Source organism: Micrasema longulum, unplaced genomic scaffold (assembly GCF_059751315.1).
Source record: "Micrasema longulum isolate JH-2025_06_02 unplaced genomic scaffold, ASM5975131v1 h1tg001842l, whole genome shotgun sequence".
In the NCBI taxonomy this organism is placed as follows: Eukaryota; Metazoa; Arthropoda; class Insecta; order Trichoptera; family Brachycentridae; genus Micrasema; species Micrasema longulum.
Window position 1 is genome coordinate 769,121 of NW_028279016.1, and position 12,787 is coordinate 781,907.

The window sequence follows — 12,787 nt, forward strand, 5'->3', positions numbered from 1 at the left end:
TACTTACTTTGCCGCGGAACCCTAATACAAGGAATGCAATTACCTACCTTGTACTGGGTTATGTCACCTTTATTGTCTAGAGCTTCTGTCGCGGCAGTCAGAATCACATCAGATCTAGTGGTCAGGAAGGAAGAGCACTTGACGATTACACGGCACAGTGGATTTAATGAGTTATTGATCGAAAACATAATTTATTTGCGATCGCGATGAGAATATCAAAGCACATGCACACACGATCAGTTCAGTTTTTATTATGGGGCCGGGACAATAATTGGTACCCACGGTAGACATTGCAATATCTTAACCAGGGCCCAGTAGGTAGCAAATAAATTTGAACGCCTCAACCTAGTCAATGTGCTATATACACATAGAAAAATATAACACAAATATTGTGGTATTTTTCTTAAAGTTTAGGTTGCCTAAATGCCTTCAATAATCGTTTTAAAATAAATAAATTACCATTTTTATGGAATTATGTTATTGTCTTTTTTGGGGGAGAATATTTTCTGAGCAAAACTTCAACATTCATATCGGCCTTTTGACATGATTTTCGAACGTGGTTTCACTGTGTGGCGTTCCCTAGATACTACCTGAGCACGCGCGAGGACCTGCCTTGGGAGCGGCACCTGTACGTCACGGGCTCGCGCTCCGCGTGCGTGTCGTGCGCCGTCGTGCTGCCCACGGGCGCGCCGTGCTCCTACGCCTCCGCCGTCGGACCGCCAGGCATGACGTACTACACGCTCACGTGCCAGACCAGCGACACGCCCGCCATGGTGGCGATCTTCGAGTCCAAGGTTAGTGCGTTCCACCACTCATTCCATTTATTTGTAAAATTTATTCGTTTGAGAGTCCATACAAAAAACTAACGAACGAATAAGTTGTAGAAATTGAAGTTGGATTTGGTATTTACTGCGTATTTATTACACGGTGAATAAATTACGAACTAAATTATGTATGATGAGGTGTTGAACTGGCTGCACTGGGACTCACCGATTGGCTGTCTGGTGCTGACTGACTGACTGGGCGTTACCACATCCTGTGGTCTCATTATTAGCCACGTTATTTTGTTCTTCATATCTCCATGGTGGAAATAATGTTATTGTACTGCAGGATAGCGCTTTCGTTGTTATGTGCAATACTGTGAGACTTTTTAATATTCAATAGAAAACGACAACTTGCTTCATCGGTCGTTGCCGTATATTTCGGGTGAAATTATTTAGCACGTGTGTGTGTCATCGGTATATGATAATATACTATGAATCCCACACTTGTAATGAACAAGGTCCATATTTATTTCAAAGGGATAGTTATTTATTTGTTAATTTAAAAAAACAATATACTATAAAATTAAATTCCATGAAAACTTTATTTAGTTGTTACAATATGTTTATATTATGATATGTAAGGATATGCTTAATACATAATATGTATTTAATTATTTTATTTATATAATGTGCGTAAACAGGAAGGTTAAGGTGTTAAGTTTTGTAAACTCATTTACACTTTTACTATTTAATTTGGAAATCCTGTGTTTTTTATTAGAAAACATTTAGAATTGAAGACATGAGTAGATCTATCCATGCGTTATGTGATAAAAACAAAAAGCAAAGATATCTGGGCTAAAGTTTTGAACAACTGTACGATTATTGAAAATACAACTCCTTTATTTGCTCTCAAAATTGGTTTTTATGTTTGGAGTTGGTTTTATATGAAATAATTATACATAAAATCTTTATCTATGTAAAAAAGTACAAAAAGTACAGTTTTGAAAATTTGCGAAATAACGCATTTATCCACTCATGTCCTTTTGAAAAAAATAAGTAAGTATAAATAATAAAACAGCGCATGAATTGACGGGTTGTTGTTTTGTGTTTTTGCTCATTACCTGCATTTTTAGTTAATGATACCTTTGTAAAAGCTGGGTGGGTGGGTTTGGGGTAGTAGATAGTAACCTGCAGCGAACGCGAGCTAGAATGAACAAAAGAAATATCTTTGGGACAAAACATCGCCTGTACATAATGCAAGGCATTATTTTCGTTCCCTAACCGTAAATTGTGAGAAGGCTTTTGTTATACCACGTCGCACACTCTTTGTGGCCTCGTAAAAACGCGCGTCCTATCTGCAACTTCGGATACAGTAATGGATAAACATTAACAGTAAAATACTGTATTATTACCCGTGTACATTACTTACTTTGTTGTTATAAATTATCTGTTATACTGTAGTCCATATATATTGTATATGTATAGTATATCTGCCTGCATATGTTTAAATATCCATATTGAAAAGAGTTGAAACCTTTATCACGTATGTGGGTGAAATTCATCCGGCTGAACAAATTCTGTAAAGGCTCTAGTGATAACACTCAATTGATTTTAGCTGAGCTTTATTAGGTCAAAAGTAAAATTTTGCGAGTACTCTTTAATCAGCTTCTTCGCATGGTGCTGACCAGTTACTTTTTACGAGAGTATTACGTTCTGCATCATGGCTCATGACCTAAGCTCGTTACGAGGAGCACATTTGAGCAACCCATAGTAGACCTCAGGGCCTATTGAGGCAGTCTCAGCTCCCAGCCTTGCCAATTCATCAGCTGCGTTGTTACCGTCGATGTTTGAGTGTCCAGGTACCTACATCAATGTCACACTGCTACACCGACACGACTAAGCACCCGTTTGCATTAAGGCTGTAGTCTGGTAAAACGCGCGCAAAATTAGGAAATCATACGATTTTGCCATTTTAAACAAATGTTTTTTTTAAATCGCGCAATAAAAAAAAAAAAAAACATGTTAGATAGAAAAATAAATTTTTAAAGGTATTTTCATTAAAAAATATACGCAAAAGTTTAATGTAAGTAAAATATAATTAAAGAATGTTTGAGTATGTCCAAATGCTTGCAGACTGGCTGGATTTCCTCCCTAGGGAGTTATTCATATTTAAATTTATTTCAACAGAGAGGAGAAACATTTCTGAGAAAGGAATATGGAGGTCTAGGCATTAACAGGGTTTATGACCTGTCGTTGGCTGGTTTAAGTAGCCACTTTATACACTGTGTAACATTCACTATTTTGACCATGTTTTAACATCCACATTTCCTCAACTCTTCCATCTGTTGACTTTTCCCTTTTGACATATTCCCTTTTCGAAAATGTTTCTCCTGTCTGTTGAAATAAATAAAAAATATAATTACTTTAAAACCGGCAGATTACGCCATTTCAAATTTAGACTTAACTTAGGTATCAAGGATCTCAATAAAGACTAATTATCGAACTAAAATTTGTTGTAATAATTTGAAGATAATACATTTAACATGAAAGTGGCGGCAGCAAAATCTTAATTTTTTGTTTTTGAAAATAAATACAAGCATTTTAAATCACCGCTACCAATAAGGGCAGCTATGAAGGTCATAAAAACGTTAGTAAGATGTTGTAATAAATTGAATATTAAAACCTGAATCATCCTCTTTAAAAAAATAATAATATTATTCTATAAAAAAAGGTTTCAATTAAAATATTTTAATAAATTTTATTTTTTAAAAGTATTATTAAAGGCGTAGAAATAAAGGATAATGTCACAAAAATGTATGTGTTATGTTAAATTTACTATCTTCAAATTATTTGAAAAAAAAAATTCAATACTTAGTCTGTATTGAGATCCCAGATACCTAAGTTAAGTCTAAATTAGAAATGCCGTAATCTGCCGGTTTTAAAGTAATTATATTTTAGTTACATAAAACTTTAAAGAATAGAAATACTTTTAAAAATTATTGTTTATATCTAATTCATGTTTTTTTATTATTTTATAATTGCGCGATTAAAAAAAACATTCGTTTTAAAATAGCTGAATCGTATGATGTCCTAATTTTGCGCGCGTTTTACCAGATTACAGCCTTAAAACCACTTCAAAATATTTTAAATGTCGCAGTACTTTTAATGTAATTTATTTGGGATTATGAAAGGATTTTTCAGTAAGATCTGAGGCGCACAAAACACGGTAGAAAAGGCATTTTTGCATGTTTTTAATATCTGACCCCAAAAACATGCTATTTTTTATACAGTAAAATGTACGAATTGTGTTATAATTGAATTGCGTTATAATTTTATGATCTTGTTTTAACAGACCGACCTGCAAATCATCGAGTGGCAGACCAACGAGGCGCTGACAGCTCTCTTGGAGGAGTATTATCTACCGCAGCAGCGCTTCCTGTTCGTGCCTGTCCCCGGAGGCAGAGCCACCGTGAAGTTCTTCCTACCCCCCGAGCTGAGCCTCGAGAACCCCGGCGATACCAAGTTCCCTATGGTGGTCAACATCTACACCGGACCCAATTCTGCCAGGGTGATCGAGAACTTCGGCCTCTGTAAGAACTCACCTTAAAAATTATATTTCGAATTGTTTTGAATATATACGTTAGTTTTTAAAGTTTATTTGTAATATTTTCAATATGCTGTTTCCACTTTAAATTTATACCAATAATAACTCCTAAGTATTTAATATTATCTGTCCTATCCACCATCAAGACATATCTATAAATGCCTTGACTTCCATGTCAATTTCTCCAGAAGTTCTTAATTTTTTGTAATATCTTAGTTTTGATAAACTACTTAGCTGAAGGGTAAGATTTGAAAACCTTTTTTAACGCGTGCAAGATCCTCTCCAAACTTTTTCTTCGTGCGATTTCCATATTTGCACCCAGTGATGCCTAGGGCATTGATATATTTATTTAACTGCAGCGTATCGGGATCACTTTTGTTACATGGAAGCTAAGGTGATCAGTCTTGCGCTTCTAGTGCCAGTCCAGGAACAATAAAATGTTTTTATTTTAAAATGGTAGTAACTCATTTTTGTCTTACTTATTATGTGCTTGGCTTGGATTTACTGCAAGAGGTATATTCATTTTTGCTGCTGAAATTTTTGTGATAGGATTTACATAAAAAGTTGGAGCATAGAACCACCTTCGAAACTAATATTTCACGCCCACCTTGCCAGAAATCGAACCTAGGACCTCAAGAGTGGTAGGCAAACGTGCCAACCACTACACCGAGAGTCTGAATTATCTCCCCTAGGTTTTTTGCTTTTAGAATTTTGATCTAAAAGTAGCCATTAAGTCGAAAACACATGTCCAGGATTCCGTATCTATTTTACATAGAACTATATTTTTCATTTGCCTGGATTCTGAAATTGTATTGAAAAAGGACAAAATTAATGAATAACTACATTATGCGTATGAGACATATATTACTAAAAATTGTTTGTAAAGATATGCACTGGATTGGTTTGTCCAAAAATTGTAATAAAACTGTGTGGCATCAGGCATGTACGGCGGATGTCCTAGGTCCATTGCCTATGCTCATTTAAAATATTTTGAATGCAACTTTAAAGCATAAAGTGATAATGATTTATAAGAATTAATTAATCCACTAGGCGAAAATTCCTCTGCGATGTAAAAAAAAAATGATGATCATGTACATAATTTGACAGAGAGAAATCTGTTCATCCAGAAATTACAATCGGATGGTTGATTCTGTATATTGGAACATGAAGCAACCTGCTTTGACGTCAGAATTTCGGGATTATCGACTACGTATTACTAAACGCGGTACTGCGCAACAATCGACAAATTTACATAGAATTTTTCAAAGAACAAAGCCATGCATAATAGGTTCTACCTTGTGCAGATTTAAATATAAGTTTAATTTCTTTTTATTCGAACGCTAGATTTTGTACATCTTTATTGTTGTCTTATGGTATTTTTTATTCGTATATGTATTTTTTTAATAAAACAACTTCTCACACAAGAAGTCGTTTGCGGTTTATTGAAATGTTTAAAAAAATAGTTTTGAAGTTTATATTTATACGGATGTAACTTTTGAAACGGTTTTAATTCAGATATCATTAGTTAGTAACTAAAATTTATAACTAAGTAATATCTTACAGTAATAGGTAAAGAGATGCCTCTTTTTTCATAAGGCAGCCTATTCTCTGTTTATTTTTCATTTTTTATTTATTTTTAATTTATTTTTTTCACCACAACAGGCCTGGAGGCCCAATTGAAGTGGTGAATTACATCACAGAATACCCAGGCTTGATGAAAATCACATTTAATTTATGTGTTCTCACCGGGAATCGAACCCGGAACCTTCCGTGTATGAGTCAAGCGTCTTGACCACTACACCACGGAGACCGCCATATATTCAACATATTAGGACATCAATAATTTTTCGCTATTTTTACGAGAAAATTCATGCTTTATTTTTGAGCAAAGTGTAAAAAATATGCCATTGAAAGAATTGTCCATTGCTAGCGACTATTTTCACCCATATTTCTGGCAGCATACAAATACCATCTCAAAAAAACGACTATTTTTTTGAGTTTATCTACGAATCGAGTCATTTTTTGGTATTTTCTTATGAACAAGAGTGCTGTTTAGTCAAGCCACGAGTCGTCGATCAAAACAAGTGGTAATCGGAAGGAGCAACGACTTGTTAAAACAGTGGGGTAGGATTTCCCATTTGAGTGTTTTCAAGTACGTTTTGACTGGCCTTACAACGCGTTGTCGAGCGTTGTCTTGTTAAAAAAAAACTTTATCTCACGTCTCTTCTCGTATTGCGGTCATTTGTTCTTCAATGCTTGGCTCACACGTGTCAATTGTTGTCGGAAGTGATCTCCCGTGATGGTTTCGTTGGGTTTGAAGAGCTTATAATACACTACACCCAGCTGATCATGGTGCAGAGCAAAAATGGTGATCATGTTGAAGACGTTGATGATAATCAGTGATGCTCCCATAGAGCAATGTCTCCGTAAGATTCCACAAGGATTCGATGTGCTTCAGCTTAAGGCTTTTTTTTGTTAAAAGTAATGCACCAAATTCCCTGCAAAAACTATTTTTTTCACACGAAATTTGACATGCTCAACGGTATGAAAAAATATTTTGTTAACACTGCGGCGGAAAAACCTCTACTGCGATTTTAAGTCCAATGGTGAAAATTTACGACGAAGTTGCCTGCAGTATTGCCCGATGTAAAATGGCTAAGATAACACGGGGAATAGCGAGAACTTATTTGAGTCCCTATAATTTGAGCCCGTTGCTGATAAAGTGAACCGACTGACAAAATGGTTTTAAAATTTCCCTACCTTTTTTCATTACATTATTTCGCTAAACAAGCAGCGGATTTTTTAAAAATTCATTCCAAATGGTGGCCCCCTTAGACTAATGGCGGACGCTTGCCTGACACACGAAGACTTCCGGATAAGATTTCCAGCGTGATCACAATAATTTACGTAAATAGTTACAGATGACAAAAACGTTTTATAATTATTAAGTGATCTGCTAAAATTCCATTTAATAAAATAGACATTCTGAAGAAAAATGGGATAATTTAAATTTTTCACCTTTGAAAATAACCGAGAATCACTATTTACCTATACTAACCAATTAACGTATGTATTATCTATGACCGAAGAATAAGTAGTATTCATAGTAATATACAGATTGCAGAAGTATCTTTGTGAGCACACAGAAAAAAGTGAGTTTTCGGTTTGCTCTTATTATAAATAGATTTCCCGTATTAGGGACAAATAAATAGAAAAAAAAATCGACGGAAAAAATGCAAATTAAAAAAATTGGTAGAAATTCGATCGAATTCGGTAGATCGGTAGATTTCACTTTAAATCAGCAGATCTACCGAAAGATCTGTAGGGTTGGCAACGCTGATTGGTTGGCAAATTTGCCTGCCACGCTTGAGGTCCCAAATTCAATTCCTGGCAAGGTCGACATGGAATATTGATTTAAAAGCTGGCACCTGAATCGTAAGAATTGTATTCTTGCTTTTATGTAACAAAATATGATGGAGAAATGCTTCGATTGGTATAGTAACACAGTGCCTTATACATCATCAGGTACAGATAATGGTAATGATTTAATTTATTATATTAAATATAAATGATATTGAGAACATTACAGAAAAAGTATCCGTAATAAATCGCAAAATTTTATACAAAGCAAATAAATTAAGTCTAAAAAAAGTTACGCAAAATTAATTTATTTACAATGTCGAAATTTCTCTCCAAAGAAAAATTCTACTGTCATGTACTTCTATAAACGTATCAACATCCGATGCGATACGATTAAATAACAGGATTTCTCCACCTACCGGCATAGCCATTGGCAGGTTGGTTCTTTATCGCGGTAGGTAGAACCAGGGCAGGTGACAGGGGGGGAGGGGGCAGACGGGGCAAATGCCTAGGAGCCCGCTCCCCTAGGGGCCCGGACTTTGGCAAAGAAAATATTTTTATAATTTTATTTATTTTTAAAATTTGCACACACATTACTACTAAAATAATAAAAATAGAAACAACCGGGTCCCAGTAACATTTTTGCATATCATTATTTTTCTCCAGCAGTTTCTCCAGCAGCAAGTCTCCAGCAGTTTTTTTCTTGGTGTATTAGCGCTACGACAGCGTATTTATGTGTAAATTAGTTTTTGAAAATCTTAATAAATAGGAGGTTAAGAATGGCCGGGTTTGGGTAGAATAGCCCGGTTGCCTCTATGAGGGACAAATATATATACCCAATCCATTCAAATTATGATGTTGAACAATATAAAATAATTCAGATGAGCATTTGTTTTTGTTTGATGAAAACGATTTGTGATACATTTGTAATTTTCACGAAGCGAGGGATTTACATTGGCGACAAACGATTGGTGTTTTCCTCCTACGTAAACAGCTCTGCGTAGATTTATTCCCCCTTCGAAAGTACATGGTGTCATGTAAGTTTTTGTAACACGTTTCTTGCAAGAGATCTTGTAATCGTCGCGTGCGTATTAATATCGTGGCATATTTCGGGGCGAGATTAGGAATATATCTGGCTGGAATGGTTTGGCAAGTGTCCAGAATTACACTCGGAAAGGTTACACGAGCACAGGATACATCCATTTTGTTCCCTAATACCGACTTTCTTCACCACTTCGCACAGTACGCCAGCTTACCCGCATAGCTTTTTAGAAAATGAAATCAGTTTTGATATTAATGATGGCAATACGGATTCGTGTGATAGCTCTATTCGTTTTGTTTTAGGACAATATGAAGTATTTTATAGAAAAAAACATATTTTTCTTTTAAAAGATTTACAAAGTTCATTTTAAACACGTATAACGAAAACAATCTTATACAGTTACATAAAACTAGAAACGCAACAATGAAAAGAAAAAGTAAAAACAGTATATTGGGCAAATGCTATAGGATCCAAGTTTATTATATATAAGGAATTTATTGAACATCGTTATTTATTTTATTAGTAAAGTTAATTGATTTACAATCAAAGTTATTCAGATTCTGATGTTTGTTAGCAAATCTGATCATTATGTGTATGGAAACCATAGTTAGTCTAAACATGACCGAGGAAAAGAATTTCATTATTTTTTAGTCTACGTGAAGGAACATTAAGAGATATTTGTTGGAGATTTGGGACATCATATTATAAACCATGAAGTATTTTAAAGATGCAAATTAAATCTGCATTAAGTCGACTGACAAGTGAGTGTCAATATGGTCTCGGAAGGCATAGTTGAACAATATTGATTTATTTTAATTGCAAATTTATTTATTTATTTATTTAAACACTTAATATACGTAAACAGTTTACAAACATATATAAAAGAGCGGGCATATTGCCTTATAATATAGGGTAATACGTCTTATATTATTTTCCGCATATTGTCTTATAGATGGTTTTTAAATATCATCCAATATGTGTAACACATTTGTTTAATACTTTAATCTCCTCTTCTATTTCTAGCTTACCAGACTTATATGTCCACCAATAGAAGTATTATCTATTGCTACGTGGAGGGGCGCGGCTCCGGCCTCAAGGGGAAGGATTCCCTATTCAGCATTAACAACAGGCTAGGGACACATGAAATAGAAGACGTCATCAACGTGACTAGGTAAGGCACCAACATCACACCCTGTTCTCAGACACTTTTCAGTTAAAGAAGAATAAAAACTGAATTTCGAGTTTGGAAAGATTTTTTGTAATTGCGGACACCATTTTGCTCCAATGATTATAATTTTCAAAGATTTTGTTTCTTGAGTAGGTATATGCTAGGTTTTTTTTTTCTATAATTCTTTTGATACGTTAAATCTATGAGGACCTGGATTTGATTCCGGAGGTGCAATTATGGATCTTATAACGGGGGTAGAGAAGAAAAAAAAAATTGGGATTTTTGTTTTTTGCACGCGAATAAACTTTGCTTCATATATGGCCACACTTATAGTTTAATGTCAAATCATTGATAAAACTGCTAAAAAAACGGAAAAAACTGAAAAAAAAGTAATACCGTTTGGTCTATTTAACCAAATTAAGTGTTGTCATATGATTCAGATAGCAATAATATTCTGAATGAAAATCATAATGTTTGATTTTTCATGTTCATACTTTTTTGACGTTTAATCATAAATGTAGCCATATATGAAGCAGAGTGTAAACGCATGCAAAAAATAAAATCCCCTAACTCTTTAGGAGGTAGAGATGATTCAGAATAGCACCCTTGGGGAGGACGACCTACAATATTTGTTTATAAGGTGGTTTTATTCAACTATATAGCGTGCAGGATACACGCTGCATTTTCCAGAAATTAAAAGGCATTGCAAATATTCTTCGTTTTACAGATGATCGAGGTATGCCATATTTATTTTAGCAATGCTGTGCCCGATGAATCACCAGGTTTGGAGAAGGGTTTAATGATAATGGTAATATTTTAAGGTTTTTTTTTGCGTTCAGGACCCTGACTGAGCTGTACCCGTGGATAGACGCCAGTCGGGTGGGACTGTGGGGCTGGAGCTACGGAGGATACGCCACAGGCATGGCGCTCACTAAGGACACTGGTCATGTCTTCAGGTGCGGGGTTTCAGTGGCTCCCGTCACCTCCTGGCTATACTATGGTGAGATTACTCTTTGATACTTCACCCATATAGAGTTTTTAAACCGAAGACAAACTTGTTATTATTTATATTTCTTCAATTCTTCCATCTGTTGATTTTAGTCAAGTAAAAGAGCTGAAACCTATATTATTTAGAAGAGATTCATCAGATCGAATTTTTTTACTATACTAGGCAACGCCTGAAAATAATTGTTCAATTTTCAAAGTTTTTCTTGGACCAGTTAGTTTTCAGTTTGTCCAAATGTTTGTAGACAAAATACTGGATTTCTCCCCCTAGGGAGCTATTTATTTATTTACATACATAATTTATTGTACATTGTTTGTGACAAAAGTCGCATGTTTACTGTTTTTAAATAAAAAAGTTAGTAAACTTCTATATTCTGGCGATAAAACTGTTTTATTATTTGTTGTTTTATGAGGTTAAAATTCCAATAAAAAAGTATTCTGATAAAACTAAAATTGTATTTATTTTAAATTTATTTAAACAGAGGGAAAACGTTTTTGAAAAGGTAATATGTAAGTCTTTTACTTCACAAAAGTCAACAGATAGAAGAGTTGAGGAAATGTGGATGTTCAAACATGGACAGAATGGTGAATGTTACACAGTGTGTAAAGTGGCCACTTAAACCAGCCAAGGACAGGTCATAAGCCCTGTAAATGCCTAGACTTCCATACCCCCTTCTCAAAAACGTTTTCCCTCTGTTTAAATGAATTTGAATATGAAAAACTCCCTCGGGAGGAAATCCAGCCAGTCTGCCAACATTTGGACTTACTCAAAACATTATTGGTTATATGGCGGCCTCCGTGGTGTAGTGGCCAAGACACTTGACTCACGCACGGAAGGTTCCGGGTTCGATTCCCGGTGAGAACACAAAAATTAAAAATGTGATTTTTCTCAAGCCTGGTTGTTCTGTAATGTTATTCACCACTGTAATTGGGCCTCCTGGCCTGTTGTGGTGCAAAAAAAATAATTAAAAAAGAATAATCAAAAACAAACATTGAAAGGGCAATATTTTTAGAAAATGTGGTTACGTTATTATTATGTATGTACATAGTATAAGGGCGGGCATATTGCTTTAAGGTGATTTTGTATTACCTACCCTAAACTGTTCAGATTGAGAAAAAAAATAGTAGGTATACGGCCAGGAAATCCAGCCAGTCTGCAAGTATTCGAACATACTCAAACATTGTTGTCTTTATTTTGATCAACATTTCAATTGCAAGTCACTTTGTAATGTATATTTTACCCTTAAGTATTTTCCTGCTCGTGAACCCTTTATGGCTGAAGGTTATACAGGTGAGTTGAGCCTACAAGCCCTTTGTGCTTCGTCTATTAATAATAATAATAATAATTAACCATTCCGCTCCCCGAAGGCAAGAGCCATAACCGGCCGCGGTCTTATCGCCGACGTCAGATCTACTTTATTGGGGGACCATCGCCCACCAACGTTCCGTACATAGTGTGAAGGCAAAGCCAGCTCCCGCTAGATTTATGGTTCGACATTTTCATGCATCAGCTTCGCATTTCTTTAATTAACTTGTATTTTTACCTCGCAGAACCAAATTAGGTACGTACATTTGTTTTACGCGTGATTTACGTACTGTCGTTACAAGTTCAGTGGCAGAAAACGAATGAGAAATATTATTTACGCCTGACAAAATATTAATATTTCTTATACGAAAATGAAAATAACTTATTTGGAAAAGTTTTCACGAAATTTTTTGTTAAGATACATTTATTTTTAATAAAGAGTGATAAATGTTTTGAGTTTGTCAATTTTTTGGTAGACAGGGACTGGATTCCACCCCCTAGGGAGTTTGGTTATAATTATTTATTTTTTTAGTTATTT

At 35.0% G+C, this 12,787-nt stretch overlaps 1 protein-coding gene across 1 annotated transcript in view; it reads left to right on the plus strand.

Annotated features, from left to right (window-relative positions):
- The window catches only part of LOC148273767 (venom dipeptidyl peptidase 4), an 84,331-nt gene that overhangs the window by 63,464 nt on the left and 8,080 nt on the right, over positions 1 to 12,787 (plus strand). Inside the window, exons 10-13 of the mRNA XM_088238223.1 lie at positions 584 to 794; positions 4,117 to 4,354; positions 9,794 to 9,941; positions 10,778 to 10,938. Of these exons, the coding sequence (XP_088094349.1) occupies positions 584 to 794; positions 4,117 to 4,354; positions 9,794 to 9,941; positions 10,778 to 10,938 (758 nt within the window). The remainder of the gene's footprint in view (positions 1 to 583; positions 795 to 4,116; positions 4,355 to 9,793; positions 9,942 to 10,777; positions 10,939 to 12,787) is intronic.